The following is a 19,948-nucleotide window of genomic DNA, read 5'->3' on the forward strand; positions in this document are numbered from 1 at the left end:
GGGTGGCGGGTCGGGGCGGCGGGGCCGGGGGGAGGAGCGGGGGGCGGTCGCTAGTCCCCCGGAGGAGAGCGGCGTTGTTGCTGTCATGCGAGAGTTAAAAAAAAAGTCAATTAAACGTTTCTGTACAAGTCTTCCCCCTGGGGGCTGACGTGTGTGTCAGGGAGGGCTGCAGTCTCGGTAAAGGCGGTGCCCTCAGCTGTCAGCTTTGGCCCGGTGTCTGATCTCTAGCCGTTGGCACTAGGCACAGCTGAGGGGACGGGAGGAAACCGGGCACGGGGCGCGGCGGGTGTCCCGGCAGCCCCTGTGGAGACACGGGTAAGCTCCCGTACCGAATGGGCGCGTCCCGCTGTGTGGTGTGTGCTGCTCAGCTCGAGGCCGAGGTCACAAGTGAGAGTAGGTCCCGTGCGGAAGGGAAGCACTGGTGGCTCAGTTCTTTTTCAGTAAGATCAGATGTCGTGGATCTTTCCAGCCTGTTAGGGTTAAAAGAGGCCAGGTTGGCTTTTTTATGTCCAGAATAGGTTACTGTGAGCTTCCGGACTCCGCCAGCTCGGATTTTTTTGCAGGCCCGCTTTTGATGATGACGATCTGTTTTTTTTTGGCAGTGGATTTTGGCCGTAACAGCTGCTGTAACTCAGGTGATAGAGTCACGGAACCATGAAGGCTGGAAAAGAGCTCTGAGATCCCCAACCCAACCCCAGCCCACCCCACCGTGCCCACTGCCCACGTCCCTCAGTGCCACATCCCTGTGGTTCTGAGCACCCCCAGGGACGGTGACCCCAGCACTCCCTGGGCAGCTGTGCCAGTGCATCACCACTCTTTTGGAGAAGAAATGTTTCCTAATACCCAACCTAAACCTCTGGCAGAACTAAGGCCATTACCTCTCCTCCTATCGATGTTGGTGGACGCAAGGTTTCCATAATTAAGAGCTTAATTATAATTAATCTAATTAAGAGCTTTCAGTGTTACACAGGTTTGTTAACTCCCTGCTTCCTTCCAGGATGCTTTATAACAAAAATGTTACCGATGTGTTGCACAAGCTGTTTGCGGTTGCTCAAAGTCTTTCCTGAATTTGTTTTGAACATACCAGCAAAGGGAATAATGGTACCATGTGAATTCCATAGATGTGTTTTGTTTGAACGTAGGTGAGGCGTTATGTTTACATCAAGTGATGTGGTTCTCAGACTATGTCCTTCTTTTTAGTTTGGTAAATCTTGAGTATAAAAATATTATTTATTGGAAACTTGCATCTGATAAACGTTTGCTTCTTGACAGTGACTCTTCCAGAAATACAGAAGAAATCCCCCAGTTCTGTAGCTTTTCTGTGATGCAGCTGATCAGATCCTAGAACATCTCTAGGTAGGTAGACAACAAGAATTAAAAGGAAAAAAAAAAAAGTGTTTTCTTCAGAAAATATCCAGTGCTTTTTTCTTCTTTTCAAGGCTTACTTGATAATGCATGTAACGTTTGGACACAACTTTAACTTATAATGGAAATATGTTCAGAGTACCTGTTACTTCAGTCTCCCTAAACATATGGGCATACCTAGTTGTCTACCAATATGTAAACCATCTTTTTTGAAGCTAGCAACAGTAACTCCTACACGTTGCAGTCTGGATATACAAGAAAGGCATTTTCTTTACATGGCTATTTACATTTTACAAAGTAGTGGACTGTTTTAAGGAAAGGATTAGCAGGTAAAATATTTTGCGTTACCAAAATGGAAATCTCTTACATTTGCTATGGCTTTTGTTGCCCTGAGTTTATTTTGTAGCCCCGTATTTACATCTGAATGGTTTGAGTTAGCTGAAGTGAAACTCCCCTACTTCTGATTTAATTTTCAGGCATATTCTAAAGCTGCCTCCTCTTGTGGCTGAGGATTGTATTGTATGTTTCACAGAGGCACGCAGAGTCCTGCATTTTCTTCGTTCTCTGTCCTCTCTGAAATTGCCCTAGCTGAACATACCTATTGCAACCACATAGTAAATGTGATGGAAATAGTACTACGCTGCCAAAAGGGATCTAATGCCTTGTGCTGAGCCACGGCTTTTTTACATGCTAAGAGAATCCAGAAAGGAATACCTGAAAACAACATAAGTTTAACTAGTAAATATTTTTTTAAGTGCAAATTCGAGGTGAAGCACTGTGAATCTCTTACTTTGACTGATTCCTCTGTTTGTACAGTTAAAGTTCCGCTCCTTCTGAGGAAATTGAGCACAGATAGAAGGAAGTTCAAGACTTTGCAAAAGGGAAACTGCTTTGGAGCTTTATCTGATAGTATAAATAAAAATATTGAAAAGTTGCTGTTACAGAATGACACAAAATCATTGGTCTCAAAAGATGTCCGGTACTTTACAGATCTATCAAGAACTTGCTGGTTAGTTGTAATGTCCCTTCCTCGGAGGCACGACTGTAATATCCCAGGGAAATATTTTTGCAGAGTGTTTTTCAAAATGTTGTGTCCTCAAAAAGTTTTCTTGGTGAATCGGTATGTTAAGGCACAACTGAGGCTCTGTCTCTGTAGAATGTGGTTACTAACGATGAAATTAGACCCTGGTACTTTGATTTCTGATCATGCCTTAAGATGACAACTAGTCGGGCTGTGAAGGTGAAAAGCACACAGTGTCTAAGAGCTAACCAAGAAGGTTATGAGAAGAAAGAAAAGTCTTATCCCATTGCTGCTATATTCATAGTTACCCTCTCCTTGTCTTTGCTAACATAACCAGGCTGAGTTATCACCTCTGCCACCTCCCACTGTCTCCACACTTAGCACCGGCTGATTACGTAGCATGTAGTTTGGGAAAGATGGAATTGGAAAGCCAGCACATTCTCTAGCGACCAAAACTGACTCAATGCCCCAACTAGTAGCATTGACCTTTCCATGAAATCATCTCTCTCTTAGCGTTACCTCTCAGTTCTTGGAAAAAGATTGACCGAAACGAGGAACTGAGCAATGGTCCTGTCATTTCATGAGTAACCATTTGAAAATAACCGAGAATCACTGAGTTCGCGTTCCTTAGAGAATCTTACTTCAAACTGACACCTGTCTTAAAATCACAGATCTATTGTACCCTACTGGCACGCATAGTTTTCTTACCGTGTACCTTCATATAAAATTCAAGAGCGTGCCTCACTGTTATTAAATGATGACTGTTCAGAGGAAGACTACCCTTCAGCAGTCTTTGATCTGTATTTCTGATCTGGTGTCATCCGAAGAATAATTTACAGTCTGTCTTAAGCGAAGACATAATCAGCGATTAATCAAGTGCATTTTGTTTAACTGTAGTCTAATTAACCTGTTTAGCTCTCAGAGGAACAATCACCAAGTTATTTTAGTGTTGGTTTGATTTTACCTCGGATCTGCCGTGCAAATCTCCCAACACGTGGAAGACTTGTTTCGAAGAACAGTTCTCTTCTGAATTCTTGGTCTTGTGACATTGTTCTGTTTGTTTAACACAAAGCAGAAATTTTGGTTCATTTAAGTAAAATGAGTTGCTGGCAATGGCTTCTCATAGCCTGTAAACCTGTCTCTGTAGCGTAAGAAACAGAATATTATGTAAAGCTGAGATTTGTTTTGCACATAGAAAAATTTTCATTAATCCTGGGGTTTATCGGCCTTTTCAGACTCAAAATGGAATAGCTAGTATTAGCAAAAAAAGTAGATATTAGTCTGCTGGTAGGATATTTGCTGATAATCTTTTATTTGGTATGCAAACACAGCTATGTATGTCTTCATTCTACACGCAGCATTTCCAAGTCTGGAATCCAGCTGCACTTGCTGGGTGTTAAAACAGCCATATCAAGTAATACCTGAACTTGAACTGGGATCAGCTGTGAATATTGCACCAGCTGAAAAAGACACGAAAGAATTGTTGATAACACAGAACTGGGCTTCACAAAACGGGACTTTATTTTGAAAGGGACATCATTACAAAAAATAACTTCGTAAGATTGATTAGGACCCATTCAAGTAAAACACTATGGTTTGCTCAGGCTCCATGAAGCTGCTCAGGTTCTTTTGCACTTGTTTTCACTTCTCCCTAAAGCGCTCTGCTGTAGCTCCTTAACATCAAAAGCCTTTTCTAGAGAGAGATGGAGGTGCTGACAGACTTTTCTGCTGAAGGAGAGGGCAGGTGGAGGCATAATGGTGCCAGAAACAAGTCAGCACAGAGCCCTTAGCATGAGCTAGCGCAGACCCTGCACCACGCAGAACGTGGCTGTGAGCAGAAAGGCTGTGCTTGTATTGCTGGCCTCCCCCCTGAACTCACAGCCACAGGCTGCTCCAGGGGAACTAATTCAAAGTCGTGCTTTTGCAAAAGACAGCACAACTTTTAAGATGAAATTGAAGAGAAGAATTGCTTTCTACTCTGTGAGTGCTGCTTTTGCATTTGGTCCTCTTGTACTTCGTGGTGTTAGAATTGTGCTTTTGTACGTGCCGTTACCAGCTCCTGTGTTTTGGATATCACCTTTTAGTACGGCGCTTGGTTTTGCCTGAGCCTCCATCATCTCTTGTGCTGTTTCCTTATTTTACCCATTTGAGCTGTTTGAGCCAGACTGTAATTTTTTCTCTCTTAGAAAATGTTCACACAAACTTGAAGTTCTTCTCTGACCTCTTGCTTTGTTAGCTGCTTCTTTGCTGGTTGCTCAGATTTGCTTTGCTCCAGCTGTAAGGCAGTCAGCAGTGAAAGGCTGTACGTTCTGGATCTGCAGCATCCACAGCAAATACACTAGAGTTCCTGCTGTCGTTGCTGACTCTGCGATCACGGCTTTACTTTTTACTGTTGTCTAGAGGCATGTGAAAACAGCAGCATGACGGACTGTGCTCTGAAGAAACATCTGGTGTGGAAAGTCCAAAACAAAATACAGCCTTCTGCCCTGATTCTCTCCTCGCTTTTTCAGTGTGCTTTTTTAAATTGTTACTCTACTGTTTAAAATTCCTTTTTGTTGGAAGCTGGCTGAATTCCTTTGCGTGACAGTAGTGAAATACGTGGACCACAAACTCCTGATGATACATAAGATGTGGTATAGTAGTCTAACGTTCTGAATTGTGACTATCACTGGCAAGTGGCTTTGTTCATTTCAGGCCTTGTGATTACCCCTAGCAAGACATGGCAGTGCTGCTCCAGGGCCAGGGCTGGGAGAGAAATGATTTACCCTGCTTTGAAAGATAATGCAGCCCATATAATCAATGACAGGTGCTGCTGTAGTGCATGAACAGAAATAACATTTAGCAATTTTCTGCAAGTAGTTCCAGCTCTCCTATCTTTGGGCTAAATTCGCTCTCACGCAGGGGTCATTCTCTCATGCCGTGGGATGCTTCTGTCACATTCAAAAGCTGTTGAGTTCCAGTGTATGTCCCCTTCTTTGTTTTTCTGTGTCCGTTTTACAGCTAGAATTTAGAATCATTGGTGACATTGTGTTTTAGCTTTGCTGCATTTATACTGATAAAAACTACCCTTTAGGTGGAGTGGTGCTTAGAAACCTGCTTTCTAGCAATGCAAATACTCAGAGCACTGAACTGCACAGAGCTGAAAATCAGCCTAAAATGTCCTGAACTGCCCAACAGTCAGCAGGATTCAACACCTTTCCATTTATAACACTGCAATCATGTTGTACAATGCACTAAAATTACTGAGAGACGTTCTTGAGCTTGGTTTCAGCGCCGGCCCATATCAGATGTTAATAAATCCAAAGGCCTGCTGATGTCACCGTGCCAAATTAGTTTTAGTGCTCTCACTCGTTTAACGCTGTCCTTCACCAGCCTTTCTTTCCTATGCTTCCTTAGAGCCTGAGTATTACAAATGTCTCAAGGATGTCCTCCCACACAGCCCGTCTGAATTTGAAGCGCCACATAATGAGGGCTTTTTTCCAGCTAAAGAGCTTTAGATATTTTCCTTTTCCATTTTTCGGAAGCTACTGTGCGATTCATTGTAAGATAAGGCACTGCATTCTTTTCCTTCAGAAAGAGAGCCTGCAGAACAGATCCCCAGATGGTACAAATTAAAGGTAGTTCCTTTGGCTTCAGGGGCGGTTTGCTGATTCACATCAGCTGAACATCTGCTCTTGCGATTAGAAAATAAACTTAGGGCTCCCACATGACTGCGAACACTGAGCAGCAGGCGCTCATGCTAAAATTTATGGTCAGGCTTTCGGAGCTATCCGGAGCAGCACGTGAACCTACGCCTGAGCTCATTTATTCTGATTTAATATAACTTTGTATTTCATATACCCTTTTCTTTTGAGATTGCTTTTGATTGTATGGGTGAATTTTTCTACAGTTCAGTCTCCGTACATTTGGCTTTTGATGCCTTAGATCAGATCATTTGAAGACAAACTTAAGATCATGCAGTGACTCTCGCCAAGGATCTTGGTGCTGGAACTGGTCACAAAATCCGTCAGCTGCAAATAGCTGAAGGCCCAGAATCAAGCAGGGATCAGCAGATTGTGGAGCTGCGTTTCCTGTCTTTGTTTTAGCAGCTCTACCTTTCAAAGAGAACAACTTCCTAAGAAATACCGGGGCAGAAAAGTTTGTTTGAGATAAAAGTGAGGAAATCGCTGGTTAAATGAGCTGTTTCAGTGTTCCCTGCAAGGTTTGGGGATATTGTTTCCGTGTTAAAAAAAAATCCTTCTAAAGAAGACCCTGGAACAAAATTCTCCTCTGGTAGCTCCACTGACGGTACCAGTGAAAAGAATCTTTTCTTGCATTACATGAACTCCATAATGTTTCTTAGAAGGAAGAAGTAGTATCTGCACGTGGGATTGGGAACTTCAATATTCCGAATCCATATTTCACGTGCTTCATATGTTTCAAATTGTACATGGAACGCTCGAGCACTGGAGCAGGCTCCGCAGGGCAGTGGTCACAGCCCCAAGCCACTGGAGTTCTAGAAGTGTTTGTCAACCCTTTCAGACGGAGGGTTTGGATTTTGCGTGGAGCCAAGGGTTGCACTGCGTGATCCTTGCAGGTCCCTTCCAACTCAGGCTGTTCTGTGACTCTATGACTAACAGGATCACGGAGCTACGGGCACTTACGGGAGCACCTGAATTTTAAGCTGCCTTACTTCTGGCTGTTGACGCTGCCAGCGAGCAGAATGTAGCGTATAAAATGGCATCGGATCTGAGATGCATCTTTTATGCTGCAAATATGTAAATGTCCAGATGCGGATTGCTATTTTCAATGCTGTGTTTCAGTCTAATTTTGCAAGGGAACTAAAATACATAACTGAATTAGGAATTTCGGAAGGCTGAAGGATTGATATTGAGTAGAGATGGGAAAATACACTAACTGTGCATATCTCTTTGTTAAACTATAATGAAGAAAATGAGTACTTCTGAGCAGCAGCACTAACGAGGCCCATTCTTGTAAGGATTTGTGACTGAGCCCTCCTTTATTTTCTGATGTCTGATAAAGGGTAATATTTCTGTTTCAGCTTTTCTTTTGGAGAGGGAATAATGGCACCATCATTTTCCTGAAATATGTGGAATTTTAGTAGCTTCAAGAACTCTAAACTTCTATCAGATCACCTAGATCAACTCTTTCTTTTAGTGTTCATTACTTCTTTTTATATTAAAATCTCCTTTTAGTTATGAACTGTAATTCAGGGCTCTTATAAATCACTAACTGCTTCATGTGAAAATTCATTTTCAGGTTAATGGCAATGCTGGTTTAGGAGCACATCATTATAGCCTAATGAACGATGGATTAACTGTTGTCCTTTCTCATTTGTGATATTCATTCTGTGGGACAGATAGGGCAGAGTTTGGTGGTGTTCCCCCAGGAGAACAATGCTGCTGGCACTGAGAGAGGAGCAGAGGAAGCGGCGCTGCATGCCATGATGGCCAGTGGAGTATTTTTTGCAGTATTTTAGTAGACTGAGTAGTACTTGCCCACAAACTAGGAAGCAGAAAACTGATGTAAAGCTGGCTTGCACTGCCAGCTGTTACACAGAAGGTTTAGAGGCAGACTTACCTGCCCGAATATTTATTTTTGAGCCCATAGCTGCCAGCGGACATTTTACTCTAATGATAAAAATTGCTTTTGGAGAAAAATAAGCAAAACAAAGGAGAGAGTGAAAGAAGAAGGGAAAAGAACCTCCCCGTAGCAAGCTAGAAAGAGAAGCAAGAGTGTCCCCAGACACGTGACCTCCTGTCCAGCACAGCACACATTGCTCCCTAGCACCTTTCCCAGGGAAGTGAGGTAGTTCTCACTGGGCTCCCCGCAGCCCCTGCTGATTGCTGCTGCCCTTGATGCTCTTGGTGCTGACCGTGCACGCTGTAACCAGGAGCACGTGTTGTGCACTGTTGGGTTGTTAAGCTTTGGACATCTATATTGCTGGCTAATGCTTATTGAATACTTGAATGACTGTCACTTACTTATCTTTTTTTCCCAAAGGCAACAACCAGGAGTTAGGAAAAGGAATCAGTGTGTGATTTCCACCCTGGTAACAACTGCCTGCCTTGGGAAGCCACCGAGACAGCCATTCAGGTAGGTGCACGGCACGCGCATGGTGGCACAGGGATTCGCTTTCTGGGGAGGTAAGTTTGGCTGCTGTCAGAGGGGCACTGGGTTAGGGTGGGTGCTATTATGGAATTACTCTTGAATTTACTAAAACGAAACTGTGCCCTGCACCAGCAACTTAACAGTCAAATATTAAACCAAGTTTCTTCGAAAGTTACGTTCAGTTCTCTGTAACTTCGGGAGATGTTTCAAGTAATGTCAGGCGTGTTGTTCTGTTAACCTTAGCTCATTATTCATCTGAAGCTACCCCTGATGTGACAATCACAGCTCCTTCCATAACCCAGATAGCAGGAGGGATTCCCATGAGATATAAACAATTTTTAATCCTCTCAGCATTTACATACTGTAAATGAATCAGAACCCCGTGAAGCAAATACGAAAGACGCGATACAATTTGCTCTATACGTGGATTACATTGCTAACATATTAAATGCATTTTTAATGACAAGGAAATACACAATATCTTTGTGCCCGCTGGGTTAGTGAGGTTGGTAAGCCCCCAGAGCAAAGGAGAAAACATAGAGAAGCGGGTTCTGTGTCAGTGATGTCCATGATCAATCACAGAGGGTCTCCTGGGTACCACAGGGAGCTCTTCTGGCCGCTGCCTCGCTGGTGGTACACTGAGCACCGTGGGTTGGAAGGGCTGCGAGAGGATGAGGTGATCCAGTGAAGGACAAATGAACAGCATAGTAAGAATTGTTAATGGGAGAATTCTAAATAATTTCCTCCAATTACTTGAGAAAAATATTTGGACAGAAAAAATGTTGAACATTTCGGCCCGCCGAGTTTGGAGTTGATTTGGAATATTTGCATTCTAAGTGGCTAAGAACAGCAGGTTTTTTTGTCCAGGTAAAATATTGAAGTAAACGCATCGCTCTGTTTAGACACTTCTTTGAGAAAACAGTAATTTGGACATCACGCGCCGTTAAGAAGTTTCTGTTCCCCAGAGTGCTGTAATTATGAAACATTCCTCTTAAGGTGGAACGAAACGTGGGTTGTAAACACTTCATATCTGGAAATGTTCCATCGCTGTTGCAATTCACAAGTTTTTGGCCGAAAAAGGAATGCACAGGTTTTAGCTCCGCGTTGTGCAAACACCTCAAAACAGAATGGTCTCAAGCTCACATTGCCACCGTTTGGATTCACAGCCGGATAGTTGAATTCTTATGAACTGCAGTATGGCTTATGTGCCACGAGATGTCTCAGTGTGGAAATACTAAACTTTATACAAGTGTTCTTGTAATATTACTTAATTTAGATAAGGATTGCCTGTATGTAGCTTGAGTTTTACCCAGTACTCTACAGGGGCTTTTTACTAGAATGTGAGACATAGCGCTGTACGTTTGTTTACCCATTAGCATAGGCAATAAATTATTATTTTAAATGCTTAAGGAACCAAACGACTCTTTGGAAAATCTTAGTTTTAAAAAAGGAAAGGCGTGAAGTGTAGCCCTTCCTGAGCAGGTGATAGCTAAGAAACACGAGTGTCTTCCTATGGAGGATAGACAGAAGAGCAATTTTAAGCTACTGTATTTTGTTTCCACGTTTGATTTTAATACGATGCGACATATTTTAATTATTCTCATTCAGGGTTAATTATTTCATTAATTATTGTTGCTTACAGTTGCTGGAGGGAGTCAGTTATTTGTACAGCATTGCCTCTAAGATGACATTTTGGGGGCCTAATGTTACTAAAATCTGTGAAGAAAAAAATTGCCTTTTCATGGAATGCGTGCTCAGAGAGAATACTGGCGTGGTTCTGTAGGTGAGCAAAAGTGGGAAAGCTTGCATACGTTAAATGTTTATTTTAAAATAAGAAAAGGCTTCTTAACACACTTATTGCAGGAGGGAAATGTGAAGAACACTCCAGAGTTGGTGACTGGCACACGATTTGTTTGTTTTGCCTTCTATTGCTCTGCTTACATGCATGTACCCACCAGTGTGTTTGCCCTGGGAACACCTCTCACCGATTTCTCTTTTTTCTATCTTTTTCCATTGTGTTTCTTTACTTTTCTTCTCTCAGTTCCCCTCTTGCATAATTCCTTATATGCTTTTTTTCTGTAGCAGACTACTTCTTTTTTTTATTTTCTCTTCTTAGATTAGGAAACAAACCGCAGTAAATGAAGCTGTATTTTTACACACTCGTGCTGCCTGCAGCGTGTCTGAGTAACTGATGAATATGTAAGCATTCCTATTGTGAGCAGCTATGTGCATTTTAGGTATTGAACCTTACACTGTAAATCCTCAACAGAGGAAAAACGTGATTTCAGAAAAAAGGCAGAGCCCCGTGGTGGGAAGGTGAAAGGATGGTGCCCAGAGGTGGGGGAACTCTGGGGTCAGAGCTGACTGATGGAGGCGAACGTTCATTTCTCATGTAGTCATTAGGCTGTGTACAGAATACCTTTATGTTTTACTTTACAGCAAAACGAAACGAGGGATTTTCTCATGAATTCAGAATTCCAAATCAGTTCAGAGAGGGCTGAGAGAATAGCGTTGTTCAGTGATTAATATGTATGCCTTAGATAAAGTAACTGAAAAATATTGATTAAGGCACAGTTATCCTTTAACAGCCAAGTGCAGCTGCTAGGGAGAGTGGCCGTTCCTTGGAGCAGTGGAGGTGCTGCTGTCTGCAGCTGTGCTTGCTAAGAAGGACGAATACACGAGGCTTAGGTTTTGCAGCTAGATTTGTTTTAACTAATTGCTTATTTTAGCAGATATTCCGTGGGATTTGGGCTAACGATAGCAGTAGGTTGTAGTCTATAAACAGTTCTCATCAATAAGGCAGTGTATGAAACACAGGACAAAAAGATGATCTTTGGACCAAAGAAAGCACATTCTGGGGCTAAAAAGGGAGTACAAGGAAATAATAAAATAGTCATCAAAAAATATGGGCCAAGGCCTTATCATGAAAGCGGGAGAGCTGTTGTCAGGATTTTTGCATACACGGTGGGAAGGGAGTGCTTTAAGGAAGGATCTGGAAGAAAACAATGAGACAGTTTTATAAGTGCATTTGGGTTATTGTTTCCGAGCATAAGGAGCAGCATGAGAGCAAGGACACAAACACTCAATGAAAATCTAATAAAAAGACCAGAAGAACTGCCATCGCTGCTGTGGTAACTATTGAAGCAGTGGGAAAGGGAGAAAATCTCTGCTGTGCGGAGGCCTGCCAGTGTAATTGTGTACCTGGAGAGGGGGGGGAGCAGAGCAGAGCTGGGGGGGTCCCTTTATGGCAGCCCAGCTTCGCTCCAGGTGCAGCACAGTTACACTGCAGGCAAACTGTGCACTGCTGCGAGCGGTACAAGAACATCACGGAATGCTGTAGAAACGAAGTCACAAGATAAAGCACGATTTGTTAGAGTCATATGTGTTCAAAATAAGGTCTGGTTTTAATTGTTATCATTTTATGAATTTATAGTTGCAAATTTTACCCGGAGTATGGTACGTGCTTTCTAAGCAGGGTCTACACCCTCAAGAATTTACATCCTGAATTACAGAGACTTAAATAATCTACTGTGATCTGGTGAGGTAGATGTGCAGAATCCTTATGCCTGTGCTCAATGTGAATATTTGAGTTAATGGCAAGTGCAAGAACTCTAATTGTAGCAGCTCAGAACTTTGCATGGGTCATTTAACGAGAAAGCCTACTTTAAGCACTTCAACATGCACACAGTGCTGCTAAATACTCCGAACAAATAAAACAGATGAATGTTTGTTTTGATATACAAAAGTCTTTCATTATTTCGGTTAACTTCTGAGAAATGAGGAGGAATGGCAATAGAGACATGTGAGGTAACTCGACCGGCTTGGATTACCTGATACTGAGAAAGCCTTGTCCTGCACTATCCCTTCCTTTGATTCTGCAGTCTTCAGTTACTGGAGGAGTTGTCTCCCAGAGAAAGGAGGCAGAGCTACTACCCAAATTTGCACTGGTTCCATAGGTTGTTCCCTGCCTTCCCTTAAAACAGCACTTAATCCTCTTGGAATGATGTTCCATCAGCTCCGTGACATCTGGTCAAAAATTCAGACGGGCAATTGTGATTTTACACCACAGTCATCAGTGAATGGTCAGAAGGACATTTCCCCATATCCCATATTTGTTAACTTCTGAATTGTCACACCCAAACATTTCCTGCTGGATAGGCTCCTCGAGAGCTGGCAGCATGCAGTGTGCCCGAGGATTCTCACATCCTGCCCTTCGTGTTTCGCAGTCTCAGCTATGAACCATTTACTTATTCAGGGATGATTGTTCTGAACAGAAGCAAACAGGCACAGACAACTTCGTGTAATAGCAGACACTGGGGGATTCCTGCAGTGTAGCTGCAACATTTTTGATGTTTCTACCTGTCTCGTGCAGTTGCACAAGACTGTCAGGATGCATCAGTAAGAAATGCAGGGAACGTAAGGTCAGGGACCTGTGGTCAGGGTGTGATTCATTGCAAAAGCTAAGGAAAAAAGTTCCCAACCCAGAATCATGATCAAAAGCTGGCAGGACCCCCAGTAGCTTTGAAACCTTCCGCCCGTGCGAACTTTTCAAGTCACACACCATCTATCTGCTGCTCGGTCTGGCTGCAGTGTGGGAAAGCAGCTTCTGCCGCTGCTGTTCCACGAGCAGGGGGCAGCACTCCTCACAGTCTGCTAGCTCGCCTTCCCAAAGCGCCCTGATCTCTTCCTTCAAAAATCCTAAAACTGTTTTTAGTGAGTACCCAATATAACTTCTAAATAATACAATAAAATTTATCCGGGAATCAGTTGTGCTTATGATACTATGCCTTGTATTTTTAGATCAAGTAGAATTCCGTTTTGTCGTGCTCTGTAACCTAAAGGCTATTCTGCTCACTGTATTTTTCAGCCAAGCAGCTGAATGATCTGAAGCTCCCCGTAGCAGGATGAAGCGGTGAAATGCCTGGTTGCCTTCCTTGCTATTGATTTCACGTGACCTGTGATGGGATCGGGTATCAAACCATTTCCAGGCTTCCAGCATGGAGCAAACAGCGCGATGGGCTGTGTGTGCACACAAGGGCAGAAGGCACAGATGTGGTAGCTTGCACAGGAGGCCCTGCTCTCTGCCTTTGACAGCTCATTCAGCACGAGCCCCTGCCTGGCTGTGGGCCAGGGAGCTGTGCCACCCTGACTGCAGAGCCCAGGCTGCGCTGCTCTGCTCTGTGTTCCTGCACAACTCAGACAGAAGCTGCGCTTCCTCTGCACCTTCCTACCCATGGAACAAACCTTTCCACGGACCTTGCCCTGAATGTGGTGGGTACTGAGGGAGATGCTTTGCTCCAGGTGTAGAAAGGAAATTTCAAACAGTGGATTCTATGCCCGCTACCTCCTCATCCCAAAGAAGCCCAATGCACTCTTTATCCATACAGTGTAGAAAAGTACCAAGTACGAGGAGTTCTGGGGGGGAGCAGATGAACTAATTAAGTCTGGGCTCTGTGGATTTATGTCTTCTTGTTGGCTCTCTTGCGGCTAAAATGGAACATTTATCCCCTGGGAGATTGGTCTTTTGTACCTTATCAGCATTGCCTTCAGTGGGGGCACCACTGTGGTCACTTTTCTCTATCTCATTGATTTTTTTAATTAAACTTTCAAGCATGTAATTCCTTTGAGAATCCTCCTCTATGCCCAGCTTGATTGATATTTGTTTTAAGGCTTAAAAATTATTCAGAGGAAGGGGTCTCCATAGGCAGATAAAATGGCTGTGGCTTCATTTCTTGAGGAAGCCAAGCCCTTGGAAAAAAAAAATACGTACTTGATGTTATTTATGAGAATGGAAGAGAGTCCTATTTCCTTTGAAGTGCAACGTAAAAGATTTTCTTCGAATCAGTGTGGGCATCATTTAATCTGATAACCTGGAGAAGTGACCGTGTGCCAGAGAGCTTATTCTGTATTTTAGCTGTATCAACTGGTCTATCATACTATGCTGTTCCTCCCTTCAGAACTTGCTTCTTGTCTAATTAGAGACCCTGGTACACTCATTAAATCTCTCACTGAGTATTTGTCTCTGAGGAAGTCCTGAGGCCAGTGAACTAGATTCTGATTTATAATAGACACCTGATTAGATTAAACTAGTGGGAGAATTAAATATGCATCACACTCATACAAATGTTAATAAATTTATTAATCTGAAATGTTACATTTTTTAACATTGAACTGTTGAGTTTAGAAAAATAACTTTCTTGCGATTGCACGTTTCTCAAAAATATTTTCTGTGCTAGAAGGTGTTTTATATTGACTCTAAATCAACAGACCAGGCAACGACAAGTCTAAAAGCTTGCTCTTCTTTTAGAAATGTAGGCTCAACATGACTCAGGATTGAGCCCACAGTAATTACTGTCAGTATTAATAACAGCTTCTGCTGAGAAAGCTTCCTTTGTTCACTATTACAGTGAATTCACCTGATGACTTCTTGTCTTTGAATAATACATGCATGAGACAATAGGGTACAGCTGGGTGCTCTACTTGCTTCTTCACCCTCCTGTAACTTGAAATTCCTGCCTGTTTATTAGTAAGAATGAAATGCAGACTTCTCGCAGACGAGGCATGCGTGCTGACCTTTGCCACAGCTTTTCAGAGATCTTTTTGCCAAGGGACTGCTGAGGCACACAGTGACTGAATGACTTGCCCATGGTCGGGGATTATGATAGATGCGGGAGAAAAGAAATCCAAGTGTCCAAGCAAGCATCCTAAGCCCTGGAGCGTCCTACCTCTGCAGACATCGCTCAGGAAGGCAGAAATAGATGGGTTGGATGTTCTAGGACTGTATAACCAATAATTAGATGGTCTCTTCTCCTTGTGAAAGAACAGCCTCTATTAACTTTTCCATCTGAGCATTTAAACAGCTTTCACGGTTGATACAGTTCAGTTAGTGTGCTAGTTAACAATCCATCGTTGCTTTAATGGCATTCAGAATACTAATTCACTCCTTCATGAATCAGGAAATCTCAACAGAAATGTCATTTAATTATTTTTATCCCCCAAACTGTACTAATAGGGTTAGCACTTCTTATGTCAAATTTAATCAGAACTAAGTTTCACAGTAACAAAATCTGAAGTGGCTTTGGTACAGGCAGGACAGGGTCCATCCCGATTTCAAAAGCTGACCAGCAGCCCGTCCTCCTTTCCCTGCCCACTGCCAGCACCCTGCAAACAGCCTGCACTTCCCTGCACCGCTCACTGCTGGCTAAGGGGAGCAAACCAGCAGCAGAGGGACTAAACTAAGAGTTTAAGCTTAAAACAGCTACATTTTTACACGACAAATACACCCACAAAGTATTTCTAATGAGACAACATGTTATTTCTTGCTTTTCTTGCTGAATGAACCGCTTGGCTGTTTTACTTTTTGTCGAAATACTTGGCGTAAACATTTTAAGCACTGCTCACCTATTTTCTTTCCAACTGCAAAAATTCAAGTGGCCAGCTCTGCCTTTTTCATCATTCAACACACACTTCTGAGCTCAATAACCCCGAGTACGGTGTCACTAACAAAGTGATGTGCGGCAGTGTCTCAGAAGCATCTGGAGGTATAAGAATATAATTTAAAATTGTCAAAGTGCTTCAGAAATATTTATTTACTTATAAGAGTTCTCCAGCATCAAATATTTCAGTCTGTCCAACGAAATATTTTGAGTCATATTCACCAAAATCTGACGGTAGAAATCCTTAACGTTTTTCATTTTCCTTAAAACCTGTAGAGATCTCCTTTGATCTGCTGTAGTGTTTTGCAAATGCAGTCAGTCTTTGGAGGGCTTCTGACAAACCTTCTCCTGTGATAGCACAACAGGGCTGTACGTACCAATTTCTGTCACAGCAGTGCTTCTTTATGTGGAATCTCCTTGTTATTTCCTCAGCATTTAAAGCTCCGGGCAAATCCTGCTTGTTTGCTAGCACGACGACTGGTACGTTTTTTATAGATTCATTCCTTAAAAGGAGTTCGAATTCTTTCTTTGATTCCTCTAGACGTTGCTTATCAGAGCTGTCCACAACATACAGGAGTCCTTCTGCATTTTCCAGGAAATCGCACCAAAGCTGTCTCATTTTTTTTTGTCCTCCAACATCCCAAATAGTCAGAGTAAAATCTTTCCCAGTTTCGATCATATCGACATTAAAGCCAATTGTTGGAATTGTTAGATAGATTTCATCAGACTTGAACTTGTACAACAGTGTAGATTTCCCTGCAGAATCAAGTCCTAACATCAGTATATTAGCTTGTTTTACTTTGGAGTGCTTGGTGCTCTGGAGGCCCATTGTGCCGTCTTCTGTGAAGCCAGTTTTTATCAGTAAGACTTCTTTCTTCCTCCGTCAGATGGAGCACAAAGAGTAAGGAAAAGGAAGTGGAAGGAGCTGCTTTGTGCTATGAAAAGTAAGTAAAAGCTCTGTACAAATACATTCTGGCTTTTATTGAGTTGATAATATGCAAACAGTATTTATGAAGGTGTAATGTTCATTGCCAAGCCCGTGGGTGGAACAGTGGTGAGTAATGAACCAATGGATCACAAAGCCCAAAGGTTACAGTCTTTGAACGTGTTCAAACACTGAGCCATACTCACTTGACCATCCTCTAGAATACAGGAAGTTTTTTTTACTTTGAACAATTGCCTGCTCTGAATGGGCAGCGATATGGTTATACACCCTAACCCCACGGTCCAGAGATCCTCCACCCATCTGCCACTAGTGCAGTGCGTGTCCACAGAGACATCACTTCGTTATGCATCCCTTTTGGAGAAGAAACCTAATAATGCAGCCAGCGAGGAAGGAAAACCTTCCTCACCTATAGGTTTGTCCAGGCTTATCAGTCCATGAAACGACAAGGTTCCTGATTCACCAGTGTATCCATCTCCCAGCAATATATTAATCTGAAGTGGTTTCTAATGTAAGTCTGTGTAGGTACACATGGACTCAATCAAGCTCTATTAGCACTGCACTTAAAAATGTGCTGTGCTCGAAAGCTGGCTACCTTTGACTCAGTATGTTATTCTTCCTGCTCCTTCCTGCACGAAGGGCTCTGGTTTGATTACAAACTTGGTGAGTTATGTTTGTGTGAACAAGTCCAGCTGCGCCTTGCATGATGCAGACTAAGTACAGATCTTATGATCTGATTGTTGGTGGGATTCAGCTACCTGAAATTTGTTAGCTTTGGGATCATCTATTCTGCTGTTGCTCGCTGATACTATGCTGGTTTCCTTTAAGAAAGGAATAAGAAAGGGGGAAGTATCTGAGTCTGAATCAAAAGGTGATTTTTTTTAACCAGTGTCCTATAGATTAAAAAAGAGAGGAAATTGAAAATTTAGTCTAACATTATTTGAATCATGTTGAGTCTCCATTTTTTTGACAGCTGGTAGATCTATGTTGGGCTAGCCTGATGCATACCGTGTGCTTCAGTACTTATTTGCTCTTATACCTAGATGAACTCGTAAGGATCAGTACATTTGTCTTTGCTTCAGAAAGTACATCATCAGCAAAAAGATGCAAAGGTCTTCTTGCCAAATGAGCTGCTGACTGATACGGGTAATCATTTTGATACTCATGACATTGGTTGCCCAGATATTACACATGCTGAGTAAAATAAACCTCAGCCTTGACAGACAAGTTATAAGCTGGTTTCTCTCGAAGCTAAAAGGGTTATACCAGAACTAATTGGGGGCAACAAAAGATGGCAGTGACATACTCACTTTTGTACATTTTTCATATTTAGTAACATGCATAGGTTATGTATAGGATTTCTTTCAGGAGGTCATGATGTATTAAGCCATGGAAGAAAGTATTTGCGTTTCTTTACAAATGTATATGAATAAATTGAAAGATAGGGAGACAAGCAACCATACAAAGCTCGTTGTTAACACAGTCAAATGAATTATATTTCCCTGCAAAATAGCGTGCCACTTCCATGAGGTACGGTTATCTAGATAAAAGGCAAAACCTCCCTTCTGCATGAGCTGTGACAGCATGGATGGATGCATCCCTGGGTACTGCTGTGATTCAGAGATTACTTTCAGTTCTCTGTATGTTTGCTTCGGCTGCATTCCATATTTATGGTCTCAACAGTTGCAGTGTGCGGCCGTGGTCACGGGCTTCGCCCTGAGTTCAGAACACGAGCAGGGCAGCAAAACGCTGACGCAGAGCATGGCATCCTCAGTGGGCACAACTTGATTCCACCGCAGCTCCATCTCTCAGGCACAGCTTCCAGCTGGACACACTGAGTGAAATGTCCGGCACAGAGCTGCAGCCGGCGGTACTCGCACACAGCTCGGGTGTTCCAGCGCTCTCAGTCAGCACAGGAAGGCAAAGCATGTGGGGAATAAGAGCACGTCTTTCAGTTGTCCAAAGGTGTGTTTGCTTTGCTCGGGCGAGGTTATCTGTTTGTAGGGTTTGCTCGGATACATATTTTAAAATCCCAGCCATAAAACACGGGGGCAGCCGATTCGCCATATGTCAGAACTCAGGAGCCCCGTGCCATAAAGCTTTCGGGGTATGCTCTGGCGGTGTTCCCCCCAACTGCCACACCAGCACACCGAAACGGCTGCGGGAGCACGCAGGGAGGCTCCGGGGGCCAGCCTCACAGCGACGAATTTAGCAGCTGAAGGAGGCCGAGCTGTTTTAAAACGCCTCTTTTTTTCGCCGGAACCCACAAGGGTCAACCCCACAGCAACGCCGCGGCGGCCGTGAGGGGCGAGGCGGGCGGGAAGAGGCGCGCGGCGGCCGTTAGGCTCGCGAGGCGGCCGTTAGCAGCGCGGCGGCGCGAGGCCGCTACCCGAGGGAGGCGGGCTGCTCCGCTCCGCCCCGCTCCGCTCCGCCCTTACGCGAGCTCGCGGCCACGCCCTGCGAGCGAGAGGCGGTGGCGGCGGAGAGTCGCAGCGCGGCACGGTAATGGCGGGCGGGGGGCGGTCGCGGGCAGTTGACGGAGAGGGTGTGCCCGAGGGCCGGGCGCGTGGTGCCGGGAGCCGCGGCCGCGCTCTGTTCGTGCCGGGCTTTTGCGGCCGCTGCTGCCCGCGCCGGGTTCTCCGTGGGGGTGGGCGCGGAGCTGCCGGTTCCCCGAGCTACCAGGGCAGCGCGTGCTGGCGGCACGGGAAGCGGCGGTTCCACAAACGCGCTGAGAACAAAAGCCTCTGACAACTTTTGGTGCTTTCTCTTTACTAATACGGACGTGAAAGCGGTTTTAACTTGTACGTAGTTTCAGCAGAGGGCAGCAGATTTCCTCGTAATGGATTGCGACTTCTGGGTGTTACCTCTCTAAAGAGGTTTCCTGCAGCAGAAAAGAAATGCCGCTTCAGCAAGCACTAAAGCACGGCGAGGCAATTGTAAAAGTTGCTTCGAGTAACTCTTGAAGTGACGCTGTTTTGCGTAGCCTGGCCTGCAAAAACACCTCGAGGTACTGCTGCCAGTGAGCCGTGGGAGAGCACGTGGAGATAACTTCACCTCGGTGGGGCCTTTCCA

The 19,948-nt window shown here is 43.9% G+C and overlaps 2 protein-coding genes across 11 annotated transcripts in view; one reads left to right on the forward strand and one right to left on the reverse strand.

The window, feature by feature from the left end:
- Positions 12-19,948, forward strand: part of B3GALNT1 (beta-1,3-N-acetylgalactosaminyltransferase 1 (globoside blood group)) — a 24,039-nt gene continuing 4,102 nt past the window's right edge. For 2 of the 10 annotated variants that reach the window (XM_021393969.1, XM_021393975.1), the window contains exons 1-3: positions 14-315; positions 1,273-1,356; positions 8,390-8,482. Coding sequence is in view for 2 of the 10 variants with exons in the window: in XM_021393973.1 (XP_021249648.1) it covers positions 16,871-16,877 (7 nt within the window). In the remaining 8 variants the exon portion in view is untranslated. Of the gene's footprint in view, positions 316-1,272; positions 1,357-6,507; positions 8,483-16,778; positions 16,878-19,290; positions 19,379-19,948 lie in introns of those variants that run through there. The other 8 variants (XM_021393973.1, XM_021393967.1, XM_021393971.1 and 5 more) reach the window with 8 other exon arrangements.
- Positions 14,616-19,156, reverse strand: ARL14 (ADP ribosylation factor like GTPase 14). Its single transcript, XM_021393978.1, has one exon. It carries the CDS (start codon positions 16,760-16,762, stop codon positions 16,178-16,180), a length of 585 nt encoding a protein of 194 aa, XP_021249653.1. The 5' UTR covers positions 16,763-19,156; the 3' UTR covers positions 14,616-16,177.

This window comes from Numida meleagris, chromosome 4 (genome assembly GCF_002078875.1).
Source record: "Numida meleagris isolate 19003 breed g44 Domestic line chromosome 4, NumMel1.0, whole genome shotgun sequence".
NCBI lineage: Eukaryota > Metazoa > Chordata > Aves > Galliformes > Numididae > Numida > Numida meleagris.

Coding starts and splice junctions, on each gene's coding strand:
- ARL14 (XM_021393978.1), bottom strand. CDS start 16,762: ATGGGCCTCCAGAGCACCAAGCACTCCAAAGTAAAACAAGCTAATATA.